At 44.2% G+C, this 19,755-nt stretch overlaps 1 protein-coding gene across 1 annotated transcript in view; it reads right to left on the reverse strand.

The window, feature by feature from the left end:
- Nucleotides 1-19,755, reverse strand: part of ABCC4 (ATP binding cassette subfamily C member 4) — a 259,478-nt gene that overhangs the window by 52,021 nt on the left and 187,702 nt on the right. Inside the window, exons 21-24 of the mRNA XM_039245707.1 lie at nucleotides 9,330-9,480; nucleotides 3,330-3,449; nucleotides 1,836-1,946; nucleotides 776-876 (exon numbers count right to left, since the gene is read on the reverse strand). Of these exons, the coding sequence (XP_039101638.1) occupies nucleotides 776-876; nucleotides 1,836-1,946; nucleotides 3,330-3,449; nucleotides 9,330-9,480 (483 nt within the window). The remainder of the gene's footprint in view (nucleotides 1-775; nucleotides 877-1,835; nucleotides 1,947-3,329; nucleotides 3,450-9,329; nucleotides 9,481-19,755) is intronic.

Genomic DNA, 19,755 nt, shown 5'->3' on the forward strand with positions numbered 1-19,755 from the left:
CCTCCCTCCCTGCCCCTCCCCTACTCAAGCATGCATTCTCTCTCTCTCTCTCTCTCAGAATAAATAAACAATAAAAAAATTTTGCAAATCTCATTTTTATGATGAGTCACTTTCTACTCTATTAGAAGAGCACATTGGAAAGATTTCTCTTTCATTGTTTTTCCCTTCAGGAGAAGGTACAAGTATTCCAAAGAGGAGATAATTTACTGACTGATTAAGGCCTCCTGGAAAGTCATCTCAACACTCTGCCTCGCGCATTCTGAGAAGGAGCTCACCGCACCAGAAAGAAGGGATATCAGCAAATTCAGGTGCTCAACGACATACAAGAATCCATGTTAAAATGAGGTGGGGGGGAGGGTAGGCACCCAAGGGGCGATACCTTCTAATTAAACAAACCACCCCCAAATACTGAATTCTTCTTTTATCGGGAATGAGGAATCACCCAATAAGAAACAAAAATAAACAGGCCTCTAAGAAATTAGCTCATATCCTCTCCAGGACTTCAGAACCTCCCTCCTACAGAGAGAGACATTTATTACATTTGAAGACAGCTTGTGGTGAATCTAAAACCCGCTGACATAGCACACAGAAGACTCAGAAAAAGATGTGTAGATTTTATTTTACGCTAACTTTAAACAGATGGAAGAAGGATCTAAAAAACTTGGTTAGCTCCGATGTAAAAATAACAGTTTTAATATTTTACATAAGAAGTGCTTTTATGCCCTTTAATGGCACGGAGACTTGAGAAGGCTAAGCACGTTAAGATAAACATTACCATATTCTCCACCTCGGCGCTCTGCCTGACGCACCACTGGAACATCCCCATGAGTGTCAGCGCGTAGGACAAGGCCAGGCCCACCTGCCCAGCATCTAAGGCTACAAGAGGAAGGAGAAGGGGAATCAGTCCCTTTCTTAAGCCCGAGTACAGGTCCTCCTCTCACTTTACAAAGATGACTCCTTTGTAACATGTAAATACTTGAGATGCAATGATAGTATGATGATCGTAACAGTTATACTTTCACTACGTGATGACTGAGACCATAAGACAATGAAAAAAAAGCACTAGAAATTCAGAAAGACTATTAAGTGAGTTTATTAATCCCCACAGGCTTGGCAAACACTTGACACTATTACACAGGTGACAGACAATGTCATTATTCAGACTTTTGGCATTACGGTTTCAAGAGCCATTACGTAATTTCACTTTCTCCATCCAGCGCAACCGCAGTTAGAAACTACTAAAAACAAGGCAATGGGCTCTACGAGCCAGTGCTTTGAAATCCAGAATACTGCTCTCACTGCTCCACCATTAATACTGTGACTCAGTACAGTCACAATGGAATAGCTAGGGGTGGCGAATTCATCCCCTGCACGCCAACATCTGCCCATGTGGTACCCCCCTGGCGGGGAGGGTAGCGCTCTCTCCCACTGAACAGCTTTCTCGCCTCAGCGTCCCAGGCTTGTATGCCCATGAGATCCGAGTAGCCCACAAGTTACACCCTAAAGCCCTATGCTGGACAAAACACTTAACAGAAAGCATGGCTCTCAGTCTCCAGACACTATCCCAGGAATGTACAGAATGTTAGCTGCTACACTCGCCTGCTCTTCAACCTATGCAGAGATAAAAGGAGCTCATCAGGATCCAAATGAGCACCCTACATGGACCACACAGCAGAACCACACCCGGCCTGCCACGCTGCAAATGCTTTAACGCAATCCATTAGAACAACACGTTATATGGTACTGGACAAGGTGGTAAGAGTTTAATTTAATAACTGTAAACGCAGCTATAAATTGTAATCATACCACAAATAGTTATTCACATCTGTACTTACTTTTTGCCAGAATCAGGGACCCAAAAGCGACAACAATGACAAAGATGGCGCAGATGGCATCCAGACGCACGGCAAACCAGCGGGACGTAGTCAGAAACAGGAACCATGCCTCTGGGTTCGTGAAGTGTAAGAAGCAGAATGAATAAGTCAAAAAACCACGTTCATTACTTTGAGTACGGGAGAGGATTTGCTTGGTTGAGCTACACGAGAGTTTTACACAACATGGAGAGCAAAGCTGCAAACCCAAAGAACATGAAGGTTCCAAAAAGCCAAGTTCTGACACAAGGCAATGGATGTTGTGTCATTGCCTCCTGTCATACAGGCAGGAGTTGGTACAGTGGCTTCGTGGGAAGCATGTACTGAAAAAAATCAACCCAGGGGCACCTGGGCGGCCCAGTCTGTTAGGCGTCCAACTCTTGATCTCAGCTCAGGTCATGATCTCACAGTTCGTGGGACTGAGCCCCAAAGCAGGGTCTGTGCTGACAGCGTGGAGCCTGCTTGGGATTCTCTCTCTCTCCCTCTCTGTCCCTCCCCCACTCACACTTGCTCACTTTCTTTATGAATACGTAAACTTAAAAAAAAAAAAAAAAAAAAAGGAAAATTCAACTCAGAGGTTATAAATAGAAATAAGATTTTAAAAAACTCGGAAAAATGGGCTCATCAGCACATTTCGTACAGTGCCAGGCCTCAACATGAAGCTTGTCCTTTCACGTGCTTTACTATTCCTAGCTCTCTGATAACAGAACACAGCCCTCACTTTGTTTCCAGTACTTTCCATGCTTACTACAGGGCCCTGCACACAGTGTTTATTCCTTAGGAGCCAGTATCTCAAGGATCATCTTGCTAAAAGTATCTATGTATAGCTTTCAAAATACAAGAAAGACTGGAACGATGGGCCACAATTTTATAAACTTAGAAGAAATACTGAAATTTCTATATAACAAAAAAACCTCACTGATAGAAAAATACACATCAAGTGGGTAGCAAATCTGCCAATCAGGAAACTGATTTCCTCAGCAACTTCTGTCACCCTGAATGCTCTCAAAAAAAGAGTGGTCAAACTATAGCCTAAAGGCCAAAAATGGCCCACCACCTGTTTTTGTAAATAAAGTTTTATTTGAACACAGCCATGGCCATTTGCAGACGTACTATGCTTGCCTGTGTGTTCATGTTACAACAGCAATGCTGAAAAGCTGCAATAGATAATATGGTGCATGAAGCCTGAAACATTTACTCTTTGGGCCCTTACAGAAAAAAAAGTCCACTGACCCCTGCCCAAAAAGGACAGAAAGTGATGGAAGGACAATGCAAGCCACTGGGGGGCGGGCGGGGTAAGCAGCGGTGTGACAGGGGGAAGGGGGAGCACACAGGGGATTCTGAGAGGAGTCATGGCTGAGGAAGGATGCGGGGCAGGCAGAGAGAGAGGTGCCGCCCAGCAAAGCCAAGAGAGGGAGCGTGTCCCGTTCTTTGACACATTTCCAGAAACCTCCAGACCTGAGTGTAAATCCTGGTGTGCGTCGAATAGTTCCTGGAATCTGTCTTCAGCTTTATATGCCCGGATGGTCCAAAGTCCCTGGAGAGACGACGATAGGTGGGAAAATACCGGACTCCGTGCTGGGGAAGCAGAGACAGACAGAAAGTCGGTGAGGCCGGACTGAGGAAAGCACCCATCTCCCGTGCTGTGTGGCCGCACGTCCCACCGAATGGCACACCCGGAGCTTCTCAACGGGCCGCCCGGGGGAGAAGGGATGATGCCCCTCCTGGAGAGGAACAGACACGTCAGCCCTCAAACTTCTGGTCACACCGCGCTTCCCTTTAACGACCTGAAAATTCAAGTTTCTCTTCGAACCTATCTTTGACCAAGTTCACATCGCTGCTAGAGTTAAATAACTAAATTCTTCCTTTGCTAACTCATTGGTCCAAGGTCCTTCTCAAACGTGGCCTTTCCCTAGAACTCCTCCCTGACAGCCCTCTGGGAGGAAATCCCGTTCAGGAATTTTTGACTCACTAACGTTCTGAAACTGAATTCCGCTGCGGTTCTCACCACACTGAATTTTGGTTCGCTCTCTGCGGGTCCGTCTCCACCTGTGACTATGAAGGGCTGAGGTCAAGTCAGTACACCCTGAAACTGTAACCGGTCGGTGAGAAGTACGGTCAATGGCCAGTCCTGCTCCCGCGTCGAGAGTCTCTTTCTGGGTGACGGAGAACCCGAGTACGGCGGTGCCCTTGTGCCCAGGGGGCCTGTGCAGCCGGGGTCTTTGAACAGCTTTGACTCTGGTTGGGGGCCACTGCCCTGTGGGAAACCTGGCCTGTGGAAGTCACTGGGTGACACTGACATGACTCTTTCGGAATCTGACAGTGACCTTAGCGGCCATTCTCTGTTGAGTAACTTCATGCTGGGTTGGGACCAGCCTTCCTGCTTCCCTGCCGTCTCCTCTAAGAGCGCAGCATGCGTGAGCACCAGGCGCTGGTTCCGGCTCACCAGGGAACAGGGGCACTGAAGGCTGCTAGGCGGGGGGGGGCGGGGGGGGTCCCTTAGGTCTGCATTCCCCACCATAAGTGGGGAGGCCATGACCAACAGCTGTCAGGGGCAGGACTGCGAGTCTGGGACCTCTGTCTGGGATGAGTAACAATTTGCGCTGTATCAGCAGGTAACACTTGACTTATTACTTTATTTCCTGCGCATTTCCTAGAGAAAGCTTGTTGGTGAAACACGTGGGTGTTCAGGGGAAGGGCTGAGAGGCTGCAGAAGTTTTATAAAATAAGGGAGAGAAAAAATTCGGAGAAAAACTCAAACTTGTTTTACAGCCCGACTCCTCAGCCTGGCATTTGAACGCCTGTCAGTGTGTGAGAGTTCAGTCAGTACCTCGGTGCACACGGGCCCTGCATGTATGGGGGGTGGGGGGTGTGCTTGGTACAAATGTGTGGACACAGAACCTCCTCTTAGAGCTTAGTGTCCACGGCTTCTCAGGCAAGGAAGAGGCAGGCTTCTCCACGTACGAGTGGGGCTCAGAGAGGAAAGGACGCCCTGGGCTGCGGTCTGCTGACCCCCCACTCCACAGTGGGCCGCTCTCCTGACACACCTGACTGAGGACATTAACTGTCAATGGCCCTTGCCTGTGATGCTACTTCAAGGAAAAAGACCTTCTCTGAACGGAGGCATGACCTAACATTTACCCCCATATCTACTTCCAGCAAAGAGCCTTAAGTGATTCGGCGGTGGTTTTGACAGGCTGGGTGTATGTTTGTGACCTTGCCCTCACACCACTCTTTCCCTTTCTAATGAGACATCTTTAGCCTTTATTCACTTTAGCTTCCTTTAAGTTCATACTTTTAAGGCAGTAATATGAACATAAGGGGACCGAGTTCATGTCCCAAGTAGGAAACGCTGCAAGCTCTGAACAGGCCTGTTTTGCACTTCTTAGGACATGTCCCCCAAGACATAGTCAACGTGGAAGCAGGGTGCTTACCAGGATGTCTCAGCAGAAATCCTGAGTTCCTATCAAGAAAGTACTTAGAGTCCAGCTCCAGAAAGCACAGAGAACTCGCTAGAACCATGTTCTTATGTCTTGAGCAAATGGTGTGACATAACCAGTTTTACCACAGACGACATTTCTAAGAAGGAAGGAGACATGGCTGCTCTCTCAGGGAGAGTTCCGGAATGAAACACGTCAGCGTGGCCATCCTCACCAGCTTTCCTAGTCAGGAGATCAAGGTCGCAGTTGATTTTCTCTAGCAGGGTTTCAGGGCGGGGTTGACTTCGGAAATCAGGGGTCGAGCCAGCTTTGAAAACCAGTGAACCCAGAGACCCCACCGCCGACTACCTCAGACCCAAGAGTCCCAGTGCTACAGCAGGAATCTGCCCTGAGGAAAGCTGTCCTGTCTCTCTCACATCCTCCTCAGGACTGAGCGGGATGCCGGGGGAGTGAGCTGGAGGGTGTGCAAAGGAAATTAACTGGCACAGAGAGAGACAGAGGGCCAAGGCCCCGGTATGTTCTCTTGCCCAATGTTATGCTTTGTCCCCCACAGTGATTGAGCTGGCTATCCTGAGGTAGACAGATTTCTAGAGCACCCATGGCGTTAGCCAGTAGTTACAGCCACATGCAACCCTACGTTCACAAAACTGACACAAGACTGACGGCTGTGTGTCCTAGGACCCTGAGGATCTTGGGGACACACCCCCCTCCAAGAGGGAGAAGGTGGGGAGCTGGCCCAACAACCTGACAGCTGTGCTATAGGTCATCATTTACATTATGTGAGGCCCACTGGTTGTGTTCTTAATTCCCTCACGTTCAAGGTTCTAGCACGTTTCCAAGTGGCCAGGAAGCACTTTATAGGCATCAATCACAAGATCCTTGCGAGAGTCCCACAGGGCAGGTGTTACTGGAGCTTCCAGGGAAAAACAGGCAGGGGATTAAGAGCACTGGCCAACTCTTATTCCCAAGGCTGTGCTTTTAATCACTGCCACAGTGTCTCAGGTGGAAAATAATCAGGTTAAAGATCCCAATGTGTGACTAAATGCATTTTCCTCGACTTTGTAGTTTATGGTTAGAAAACCCCAAAATCAGGGTGCCTGGCTGGCTCAGACAGTTACGTGTCCAGCTCTTGATTTGAGCTCAGGTCATGATCTCAGGCTCTGTGCTGACAAAGTGTGGAGCCTACTTGGGATTCTCTCTCCTCCTCTCTCTCAAAAATAAACACTAAAAAAGCAAAAACCCAAAATCAAACTTAGTGAATATCCATTACTGTACAGCTTATTAAGCACCTTCAGTTGAACGGCATCACTGGAAACCCAGCATGAGAACTTACAACAGCAGATTTGAGAGTCAGTCAATGGTCTGAAACACCCGCACACATTTAACTCTCCCCAGTGACGCCCATGACAGACATTGCTAACTCATCACAGTACCCTCACACATGGGATCTGGGTGTGGCTGCATAACTCAGGCATTGCCAAACGCCAAACGATGGAGCAGATCTTGGTTTTATGCGCTTATCTATGCCCGAATGATGCTAGCGGGCTCACTTCTGCAAAAATGGAAAATCATTACAATTAGCTGCGTATTTGTCAGTTAGGTGGTTTAAATGTAGGCCTGCCTGAGGTCTCAGAGGCAGCTAGGCAGTAGGAGCTGAAAATGATCCTCGGGACCTTCATAGTCCTTTCAAAGCGCAAGGATGAGCAGATTTGTGCCTTGCAGCCAGAGCAATCAGCTACCCTCCCCTGCCTTTTTGCTGGTGGCCCCAGCGATGGCCTCAAGAAACACAATCATTTACTGCTTAGAGAAAATAAGGGAATTGCTATTTGTGACACGGGCCCAAAGCCAGACAGATGACAAGAGAAGTTCTAATCAATGGGCCACCACACTTGGTTACCTGGGAGTGAGGACGAAGGAGAATCTGTATGTGGTCACAGCCTACTGGGGTGCAGGAATGTTCCACAATATTCCCAAACATCCTAGGGTCACGCCAAAGTTCTCAGCATCTCTGTTCCCAGATTAAGCACTGGGAAAACCCTGTATTATTTCTTGAAAAAAGCCTCAGGAGGCCCCCACCTTCCTCTCCACTTCCGCATGGATGGGCAGTGGCCCTTGTCCTGGGCAAAAATCTCCGTCTTACTCCAGAGACCTCATTTGAATAAACCAGAGAGAGACCTCCTCTGCAACAAGCCTGAAGATGACAGACTCCGTTTTGTGAGCAGCCTTCACTCAGAAGGTGTCTGGGGCCTTGCTGTCTCCACAAAAGACGGGCTGGAGTTCCTCCCTTATTCCTCCGCCTTCTCCAAGCCCCGCCTCGGTGACAGGATGGCCAACACGCTGGGACACACTGCCCGCCTCCCCAAGGCAATGCCTCACAGTAGGTCAGCTGGTTCTCGGACAGGACGACCGGAAAGTTTTTCTATAGCTTTTATGAAATCAATGCCCATTATCCTTTATGCAAATGCTTATGACAAATACCTCTCAAAAATCTATTCTTAAAAAAGAAACACATGGGGCGCCTGGGGGGCTCAGTCAGTTAAGCGTCCGACTTCGGCTCAGATCATGATCTGACCACTCAAGGGTTTGAGCCCCGCGTCGGGCTCTGTGCTGACAGCTCAGAGCCTGAAGCCTGTTTCGGATTCTGTGTCTCCCTCTTTCTCTGCCCCTCCCCCACTTGCGCTCTGTCTCTAATGTAAATTTAAAAAAAAAAGAAACACACACATGCCATAACAAAAAAACAAAAACTCCTGTGTCCTGATGAATTTGTATTTCTCTATTTTTCCGGACAACTGTGAGACCCAATAGGTTTTCTCTCAGCCTGGCTTGCAGGAAGCTAAGCTGGTATTAATTTGCAGTAACTACTCATAGGGTTGCACTTTCTGATACAAATATCTGCCTTCTTTATGTTTGGGCTATCATCTTTATTCCTTTTCTCTTTTTTTAAATATAACAATCGACTCTCCTTATGATTTGTTTTACCAATATGACATACATACATTAGTGCATTAATGAGATAAGCTCTTGAATTACTTTATCTTCTGTGATTACCCAGGTTTTCCCATTATTCCAAAACCAGGATGCTGAATGGAAAACAAACTAAATGCATACTGAATAGAACCCTCGCCCGGGTCCTCCTAAGGGAATTACATCCAGGATCCATTTATAGGAATAGCCTGGTGGGGGGGGGGGGGGGGGGGGTGGAGCTTCAAACAGTACGGCCTGACAGCAAACAATGGTGATAATAAAGAATAAAACTAAACATAGTAGTGCTTATCCTTTCAAAACATTTACCAATTGCACCTTATTTGCCATTTGTTGAGTATGTGATAGTAATCTATTTTTAATTTTTTTTAACATTTATTCATTTTTGAGAGACAGAGCGTGAGCGGGGGAGGGGCAGAGAGAGAGGGAGACACAGCATCTGAAGCAGGCTCCAGGATCTGAGCTCTCAGCATAGAGCCCTACATGGGGCTCCAACCCATGAACCGAGAAATCGTGACCTGAGCCGAAGTCGGGCGCTTAACCAACTGAGCCACCCAGGTGCCCTGTAATCTGTTTTTCAAATGTATCACTTCTGATGGACGAGTATATTTCCTGACACCTCTGCTCCTTTCCCTAATCTTTCCCTCTATTTGTCATTTCCAGAACCTTTGGGAAAAGAAAAATTCCATTAGTTTCCTTCTGTATTTCCAAAAGATTTCCTGAGTGCCTGCTCTGTTAGGAGGCATGTCCTAAATAAGACAGAAATGGTCCCTGTCCTCACAGTGCTCACATTCCAGGGGAGTGTTACTCTGTCCCTTCCTTGTGCTTCCCTGCATAGCTAGACCTGGAAGGCTACCAGCTCCATGTGCCTTCGGAGCCACTCTGACTCACAGTAGCCATAATACTCAATTACTTAATGTGAACTTGGGAAAAATTATGGAAGACAGAGTCTGCATCATTTTGGAGGTCTCCCTAATGACAGCATAAATGGCAGTGGGCCCACGTTTCCATCGCAGCCCAAGAGCCTCTGACTCACTTGTAGATTCCAGGCGTTTGACATCCCTTGAGGTTTCTAAGAAGTATCGCCGAAGAACAAAGAAAATGATGCCAAGGGGAATCAGAGGTATCGCGATCCAAGGAATCACCGCCACTGCCACGCCTACCACACCGACGACTTGTAGAAATGTCTGAAACAGAGAAAAGAGATAAAAAGGCCTTATCATCAAGAATTCTCTTCCAACACAGACTTTAAAGGGTTGTTTTGTTAGGATTTGCCTCCTTTCTTCCAAAGAATTGTTGGAACAGCAGGGCATCATTTCCCATCCAACGATACAACAGAATTTTGCAAGTGGTTCTGATGATACTTATTGCCATCTTCGGGATGTGCCAAAGACAACAAGAATTTTCTAGATATTAATTCTTTTGATACACTCAGTAGCCCTTATAATCTTCCCTATTTAACAGATGAGAAAGTTTGAGACTCAGAGAGTGCAGGACTTGAATCTCAAACTATCATGAGTCAGTGGATATTACCAGGGAAATGAGCAAGTGGGAATCGTAGATGAGAAATCCAGAAGGTTCAACTATACACGTAGGGATGAAGAAGTGGTTAATTACAAATTCAGTGGTCAGAAAAGGAGGGAGGAATTTAAGTGTTTGCCTTTGAAAGTGAGGATTCCTCTTTCTTGGCCTCTATCCACAGCTAACATTTACTGAGTGCTCTCTGTGTACGATGCTACCCATTAGGTACTTTGCGAGTTTTTACTCATTAATCCTCAGAGTGACCCTATCGAATACTAGCATTATCTCATTTTGCAGATGGAGACCCTGACGCCCAGGCAGGAGAAAAGCAACTTGATCAAGACTGCAAAGCCTAAGTCATAGAAGCATGCTCCAACCATCAGCCACTATGATCTACTGAAGCTTGCCCTCAATAGAACGCCAACTTTTTATCCTTCGGAAAAAAAGTTCTTGACTTATTTGAGCCCCCTCATTTGTCTTGAATTTTTTCCTTTAAAGACCTTACTTAAGAAAGTTCAGAGTTCATCAGCATGCCCAATAAAGGACAGACAAAGGAAGAGAAAATACAGGGGCGCCTGGGTAGCTCAGTCAGTTAAGCGTCTGACTTTGGCTCAGGTCATGATCTCACAGTTCATGGGTTCGAGCCCCGTGTCAGGCTCTGTGCTGACAGCCAGCTCAGAGCCTGGAGCCTGTTTCAGATTCTGTGGTCTCCCTCTCTCTCTCTGACCCTCTCCTGCTCACGCTGTCTGTCTGTCTCTCTCTCAGAAATAAATTTTAAAAAAACATTAAAAAATTATTTAAAAAAAAGAAAATAAGGAAACACAAATCTTTTTTTTTTAAGTGTTATCATCTGGGCCAACAGACACATGAAAAGATGCTTGACATCACTCATCATCAGGGAAATGCGAATCAAAACCCACAGTGAGAGATCATCTTCAACTACAGAATGGCTAGTACCAGTAAGACAAGTATTGTACTTGGCAACAAGTATTGGCAAGGCTGTGGAGAATGGAGAGCTCTCATGCACCATCGGTAGGAATGTAAATTGGTACAGCCACTGAGGAAGACAGCATGCAGGTTCCACAAATAATTAGAAATACCACGTGATTTAGCAATACTGCTACTGGGTATTTACCCAAAGAAAAGGAAAACACTAGTCTGAGAAGGTATGTGCACACCTATGTTTACTGCAGCATTATTTACAACAGCCAAAATATGGAAGCAACCCAAGCATCCGTCAATAGATAACTGAATAAAAAGAATGAGATCTTGCCATTTGAGACAACATGAATAAACCTAGAGGCTATTACACTGGGTGAAATAAAGTCAGACAGAAACAAATACCGTATGATTTCACTTATATATAGAATCCAAAAACAAACAAACAAAGAGCAGAAACAGACCCATAAATGCAGAACTGATGGTTGCCAAGGGGGAGGGGGTTGAGGGATGGGCAAATTGGGGGAAGGGGAGTGGGAGAGACAGGCTGCCAGTTATGGGACAAGTAAGTCATGAGGATGAAAGGAACAGCATAGGGAATACAGTCAATGGTAGTGTGACTCAACTGTGTTGCATGGTGACAATTGGTAGCCACACATGTCATGAGCACAGCGTTAAGTACAGAGTGGCAGAATCACTATGTTGTATGCATGAGACTCATGTAACCTTGTGGGTCAACTATACTTCGATTTTAAAAAGGATCAGTCTGTCTCGATGCCCCTATCTTTACAGGCCAGGCTATGCTATTTCTAAAATAAATATTTCAAATAAAAAATATGACAAAAATGTTTTACAGCCCAAACAACAATAAATTCTAGCATCTGGACAGGAAGTTTTCGATCATTAGAGTATATATTTGAAATATCCATTTCAAAGGCTGATGATGATAACAGCAGCAGGTGCCCTGTGTCAGGTATGGGCCGCACAAAGGATCTGTGCTGAGTTCTATGAACGTTCAATCATGACTTCGTCTCATAAGGGGATTTTATGTTAGGAAATGATACTGGTTGAAAAAGAGCAGGCGGAATAGAAACCCAAGTCACCTGGATGATGTTGTTGATTTAAGTATCCATCTTAACCAGGGAAGTATGATCTTATGGTGTACAACTTCAGGTGACATGAATGCAATCAACATATTGTTCGCATGTGCCTGATGGGACAGTGGGATCACTGAATGGTGGGAATGAGCACATTCACATGACATGCGAACTCCAAAGTTTGTGAATTCAGATGGATACAAACCCAGGACTATATGCATGAGGCACCAGGGGCCATGGAAACACAGGGAAGAATACATGAACACTTTCTAGAAGGTTCTGAAACTTACAACCCAATTTCACAGGCTGGTTTGACAAGCAGAAAGAGTGGCATCGAATAACTTGCAGTAGTAATCACAGCTGCTGGGAATATTGTCCAAGAGGAAGCTGGGCTGCAGAGGTCAAGGTGCCTGCCCACGTTAACATAGGCTGTTCTGTGCCCTCTTGGAAGGCGCCTACCCAGCGCCTGCCGCACTGTGCCAGCCAGGGCAGCGGGCAGCGGGCGCCTCTCCAAGGGAAGGATTAGCTGGGTGACGCCTAAGGGAGACCCATGTCATGACCTCACAGCTCTCCCAAGCCCGTTTTCTCAGAGCACCATCAAAACAACCGGCTGGTGAGTGAGCAAAGCAGGAACTGTCGTTTCCACTGACGGGTCAGGACTGTGAAAGTGGGAGGTTCAGGGGCGGCCCCAAGTTCTCCAGGGAAGTCACTGTGTTATGGAGAAAGCCGGGAGCAGTGCCTGTGCAGGGAAAGGTGCCTCCTGCAGGCAGGAGAAGAGTGGAGGAAGAAGGAAACTTCTAGACCTGTGAATCTGTGGGCAGGAGCCCCAGTGACTCAAACTGCATTATTCTGATGTAGCCCTGTGTGCTGTTTCCCCCAGTCTCTACTGCGGTGTGCATACAAAAGCCAGGGTGAAGACACATAAGCGTTCAGAGGGAACCAAGTCCAACAGTAAGCGGAGCGAGTAGGGCTGTGCACCTCTGTCCTTTAATATCTACAGCTGACCAACTTCTCACAGCTGCTGGATTAACTGATGCATCCCCCCTTCTATACTAATTAGGAAGCCAAGATTCTTCCTTCGTGCACATGAGGAAGGGTCTTTCTAGACCTTTCTATGTCTGGTCTTAAGTGATCACTAGGCTTACCACTGTTGTCAAGAAAAAAAATCTGAAGTGTTGATTATGAAAATATTCAAATTTACAATTTTTGAGCAGACTAACATCACTCGATTGAACAATGTTCCCCAGTTTCAATGACCTGGCTCTCCCTGAGGTGGGGGCCTGCTGTGGCTAACCCGGCCCAGCAGTTTACCTAGGCACCAGAGGTGAGTTCAAAACACGGGGCTCCGCTGGAGCGATGCCAATGCTCTCTTTCTGTGGGTGCCCATTAAAGGCCTGTAACTGCTGCTCTCAGAAACTCCCAAGTTAGGTATGCCTTCCAGATTTGATGCCCCCAAATTCTGAAGCAATTCAAAGACACTTTCAATTACTTGCAGGTCATCTATGGCCAGCTCCACAGTGAATTAGATGTTATACTTACTGTGCTATAAAAACATACACAATGTTTGAGTTTACATTTATACGTATTCATATATATAAATATATGTATATTTATATATATAATATACACATCACATATATGTGAATCTTTTACTGTCAGAAAACTTTTTTTTTTTTAAGTAATCTCTGTGCCCAACATGGTGCTCAAATTCACAAACCCAAGACCAAGAGTCGCATGTTCTACCAACTGAGTCAGCCAGGCACCCATGACAGCCAAATCTTTATGGAAGTTGGCAAGGACAAAAGCAGTAAGCAAAGGAGCTAATATTCTGAAAGGGGATACACAAGATGCTGGTACAAAACAAACACCCACCCTCTCCTTAAAGCCAATCTCATTTCTTGCTTTCACATTCTCAGGAATTCCAAAGTATGTACACGACTCTGCCCAAATGACTGGATTCCAAGCCCATACTGGATGATCCACCCCCAAGAGCCAATGCTTCTGTACCTCTGTTGCACTAAGGCACAAAGACACAATGATATAAATATACAGCAAGAAACATGTTGACCCAGAAGCACCTGACCCAAGCCTTGACACCCAAGATCTAAGGGTAATCGGGTTTTTTTGATATGCTTGCATCCCAATTGGAACATACCTGTTAGGAAGTCAATCCAAAATCTATAAACCCACATAAACAAATACAAACAGTCCTTGGATAAAAGCCCTTCACTTGAGAGAACGTTTTGATTTTTCATAATCGGAAGTAATTCTGCAGCTTACAGAGAACATCAACCTAGACCTGGAGGGGAACTGCATCAGCCTAGCACTGTGCTATCCGACAGGGTCTAGGACCAACCCTCTTGAATATTAATAGGAAGGGAACACAGTCTACCATTTTGTCTTAGTGAAAACTGGGCTACCCACCAACACAAAAGCATGTTGGAAGGTAGTACGAATTAAATAATTGTATAATGTGCTTAGCAGTCCACGCTTAACAAAAAGAAGCCCTAAGTACCATTATTATTACTGTCTAGAGTGTGCTCTAAAGGCCAACAGCCAAAAGAGAAGAAACAGTGCATTACCAGACTTATGGGCCCAAAGACTTTTAAAATATCATGGAAGCTGGAGCCTGAGACATGTCTCATTCTAACCACTGGCACAGCTTAGGACTGTGCAGGAACACAGTGGACCAGGTGTTATTGTTTGCTGGATGTGGTGATGATGTCACATGTACCAATGTGGTGGTGGCTCTTCTATGGCCATCATATCTGAGGTCTATTTTGCTTGAATATAAGACGACCGATAGATCTCATGCCTAATGTATTTTCTGTCCTCTCCATTTTCGGCCCACCTGTGAGTGTCCCAAAGATTGATGGCCTCAAGATAATGGAAGCAACTCAACATTTTTTGAGATGTTTCTTTTCTTATTGTGGACTCTTTCACTGTTTTAAGCCTCACTTCTTAGTGAAGACTTCCTGCTCTGAAATTGCTCAGCACTTCTGGGAGAGTAAGGAACACCGTGTTGGGCCTCCGAATCAACCAAACCAAACACCAGAATACCCAGTAGGGACAAAGACGAAGTCCACCTTGACACTTTCTATTTCATGCGTCAGGAGCTGGCGTCGATATCAAGGGAAATATGAAAGCTAGATTTTGTGCACTAGTGAATCCCAGGAAATTCAGTTGTGTCCACTCCAGGTTGGCCTTCCTGGTAAGTAAGCAGGACCCGGTCACCATCACCTGTGGGAAGGATGCCTAAGGAGTACCTCTCTTCCTTAGAAAGGAAGGTGTCCTGTGAGCTGCTCTTTCTGATTAAACTACATGGATATCTAAATGAATTGTTAATGTGGTTTACAAAAGCCATAAAAGAAAATAATTCTTATGAAAAATGTTAACTGCTTTGTTTGAAAACCTCCCAGTTACAAATGTTGAGAAAAACCCCATTGCTTGGTTGCGAGCGCCTCCGGCAAATTCCCTTGTTATACTGAAGAATAACTCCGTATCTCGTTCACAACCGGACAGATACAATTGCCTTCCCCTCCCCAATACCAATAATGGACAGCATCTCGTGAGGTCTGCCGTGTGTCCTACCTCTTCAGTATTTCACATGCTTTATATAATTCCATCCTCACTTTAATCTGAGTGGGAGAGATTATCACCTCCATGCACAAAGAACGGAGCTCATGTGGGGTGCCTGGGTGCCTCAGTCAGTTGAGTATCATACTTCTGCTCAGGTCATGACATCTTGGTTCAGGAGTTTGAGCAGGAGTTGAACCTGCTTTGGATTCTTGTCTCCCTGTCTCTCTGCCCTTCCCTTGCTCATGCTCTCTCTCTCTCTCCCAAAAATAAATAAATATTTTTTAAAAATTGAAGGAACGAAGCTGATGCTCACTGACGCTCAGAGAGGTTTAATGATTTGCCCTAAGTTAGATAATTCAGAGTCACTGTGTCCCCAAGACTATTCCTACAATCTCTGCACGACACTGCAACCCATATCAAGATTCATACTTCAAACACTTTACACCTAAATGCACTCCTATTTTATGTTTTCCCTTTCACTTGCATTTTCTAGTTTGGTTGGGTTTCTTGTGGTTGTATCTAGTCTCTTCCATGAGGTGTTCGGTCCTAGATTCCCAGCTCCTGTGGAAATAAAAGCCTGCTCGGTTCACAGAGCAGACCTGATCATTAAAAAGGTCCGTAAAATGTCTGCTAAGAGAACACACAAACACATGCTGATTTAAGAGATACCGTTTAAACAAAGAAGATTCAAAGGATGAAGTTAAAGCCCAGGAAGCAAACTGATTTGGGGGAAGGGTGGGAAGAACCAAATTTAACTTTAATGAAAATACGAAACCCAAAGACCCTAAATGAGACGATTCTACATACTTCATATTTACACTGGGACGGTGGTGAAAACAAAGCATCTCCCCAGGTCGTGTCTTCCTCTAGAATGAATACTGTATCCCTTAAGAGATTTTAACATATTTCTTTTGCAGAGAGTATTAAATGGAGGACTGCTTTGTCTGTTTAGCATTTAACTACCCAAATGCTTAGAGCCCTGTAGGAATTCCTAGGTATCTACCCACAATTTACTTTAAACTTAATTCCATGGGATTCTGTTCCTGCCAGTCTTTGTGAAGCTTGTGCCAAGGAACATGTTTTCTATAAACAGCAGTAAAAATGTATTCTTCTTATTTTATGCAAATAAATATGTCATCCATACTTCTGGCTCACCCCATTCTTATTTGAACTCGTGCTTGCGCTCAGACTTCTATTCGGCACAAAGCGAAACATGTATTTAATCATAAGGCCACTTAGTAGACAGTACTTTTATTATTTGTTTACAGTATTAAAAAATAAAATCAGGATCATTAAAACTGCTAGCACCTCAAAGGAATTTCAAAGCTTTGAATTCTGCTGTCAGTCAGACTCTTAAAAATTCTGTTCCAAGTTCTGATAAGTACAAATCGTCCAGATTGCCTTAAACGATTACTGATTTCACAGGAGATACGGCTTACGTGCAATAAACAAAGCAAGATTCACTTCTTGGCAAGAAAACACGGCAAGATTTTCTTCTGATTTAGAGACAGGAAAAAAATGATGCCTAGTTTTTAATCAGTAAGCTGTTTACTGATGTGGGTGTAGGAGAGATTCTTCTATCTACTTATTCTGGAAACATAGGAGATAAAAAAAATAACCTTTCAATGAAATGACTATCACACAGATTGTGCTGCTGGCTAATACAAGATGCCTGTGGAGGCAGTAAAATTTTGAAGAGGCTATACAAAACTCAAAAGTATTAAGAACTAAATGTAATTCCCATCACATACTCGTTACTCTTCAATTACAGGATAAATAAAAGCAAAGAGGAAAATATGGAAGGCTCTTAAATGTAAGTTCCTAAACCTTAACACTGACCTACGGCTAGTCTTAAGCGACATGCTGATAAGGCACCTGGCATGTCTCAGGGAGTTCAGACATCAGCTCTGGCTCCCAGATCCCTTCTTTGTCACCCGTCTCTTGACTTCACCCAACTCAGCTGGCTCTGTTGTATCAGAACTTTCTGGAATGTTGGTGTGTCTTATTTATATGAAGATATCCATACAAATTCTCTTTAAGATTAAACTTTTCGGGGATGCCGGGGTGGACCAGTTAGTTAAGCGTCCGACTTGAGCTCAGGTCATGATCTCATAGTTCATGAGTTCAAGCCCTGCATTGGGCTCTGAGTCGACAGCTCAGAGCCTGGAGCCTGCTTCAGATTCTGTGTCTCCCTCTCTCTTTGCCCCTCCCCTGCTCGTGCTCTGTCTCTTTCTCTCTTAAAAGTAAACAAACATTTTTTAAAAATTGTTTAAGAAGCTTAAGCTTTTTGAAACTTGTCCTTTCCCTGAGATACACTAACCACTCTTTTCACCCTCCATGTGCTGGCCTCGGATCTTTTTATATCCACACCAGCTCTGGGAACTGTATCCTTCGGTTAGCCCTTAGTCCTGAGTCATTGCTAATTCCACTGAAGAGTGGATGGTGGTGTTAGGCTTACAGTGTGTTAGCCAACACAACAGAAATCATCAGGGAAACACAGCATTTCTTCCCTTTCTTTTACGTTCAGCATATCTCATAGATCAATAGCTTCCCTTCTACCTTTCCTCAGTGTTGTTAGAGCTTATTTTGAAATTCAAGGCTGGAGTCCATCTATATGCTACTTTTAAAAGGCACACCTTAAAAATTAAACAAGGTTGGAAAAGGGTACCCTATGAAAACACTAACCCAAAGAAAGCTGGAGTATATCTATACCACACTAAACAGAAACTTTTAAGTTAGGAAGCATTCCTAAAAATAAAGGAAAACATTACAAAAGAAGAATTGGTCAATTTATCCATAAGATATTTAAAAAATCTAAATGTATATAAACTTAATAACACAGCTCCAAAATGTTTAAAGCAAAATCTAAAAGAACCTAGGAGAAATAGACAAATCCATAATCACAGCGGGGGGGCACGGGGGAGGTTTAACCCACTTATCTCAATAACTGATAGACAAGAAGACAAAAATAAAAATACAGAAGATATAAAAACACAATGAACAAACACGACCTAATTAGGAAATACTAATACTACAGCCAATAACTGCATAATATATCCTTTTCAACTGAATATACACTATGCTATACAGCAAGTATCAACAAACTTCAAGGGCCAGAAATTATACAGAATACATTTTGACCTAAGTGGATTTAAGAAAAAACAAAACAAACAAAAAGCCCCCACAAAAACCCATAACCAAAAGGTAACCAGAACATCACTAAACATTTGGAAATTTAGTAATATACTTCTCTAACCTCTAGTTCAAAGAAATTACAATAAAATTAGAAAGTATCTTGACATAAAATAAAAATCTGCTAATATTAAAATTTGAGGTCTGCAACTAAAGCTGTGTTTAGAGGTAAATTTTTACCTTTAATTTTTTGTTTTAAAAGACAGGACTACAGGGGATACATGGGAAATCTCTACTTTCCTCTTGTAATTTGCTGCAAACCTAAAACTGCTCTAAAAACATAAAACCTCATTAAGGAAAAAAGGGAAGAAAGGCTTAAAGTCAAGGATTTAAAAATACATCTTAAAAAAACCCCAACATATTAAACTGAAGTATATAGAAAAATGAAAAGAGAATGGTAAACATTAATGAGACAGAAAACCAACTTCCAAGGAGAAATATCAACAGATCCAAAGTTTGATTCTTTCAAAGCGCCAATGAAATTAACAAACTCCTACCAAGACTGATGAAGAAGAGAGGAAAAACTACCATTATTATGAGTTAAAAGGGGTTAACACAGCACAGGCACTAAAAAGAGCATATGATAAACATCTAAAATTTTCTTAATGTTTTCAAATGTTTACTTATTTTTAAGAGAGAGAGAGAGAGAGAATGAGCAGGGGATGGACAGAGAGAGAAAGAGACACAGAATCTGGAGCAGGCTCCAGGCTCTTAGCTATCAGCACAGAGCCTGATGTGGGGCCTGAACTCATTAACTGTGCGATCATGACCTGAGCTGAAATCAAGAGTTGGATACTCAGCCCACTGAGTCACCCGGACACCCCAAGAGTATATCTTATCTCATCGTTTTTTAAAAAAAAATTTTAGTAGTTTATTTATTTTTGAGAGAGAGACAGAATGTGATCAGGGAAGGGGCAGAGAGAGAGGGAGACACAGAATCCGAAGCAGGCTCTAGGCTCTGGGCTGTCAGCACAGAGCCTGACATGGGGCTCGAACTCACAGATGGTGAGATCATGACCCGAGCCGAAGTCAGATGCTTAACCAACTGAGCCATCCAGGTGCCCCTCTCATCATTTCTATTCAACCCTGTACTGGAAACTCTAGCCCTTTAAGGAAAGATAACATAAGTCATAT

Source organism: Hyaena hyaena, unplaced genomic scaffold, assembly GCF_003009895.1.
Source record: "Hyaena hyaena isolate Hyena2069 unplaced genomic scaffold, ASM300989v1 scaffold_263, whole genome shotgun sequence".
Classification (NCBI taxonomy): Eukaryota; Metazoa; Chordata; class Mammalia; order Carnivora; family Hyaenidae; genus Hyaena; species Hyaena hyaena.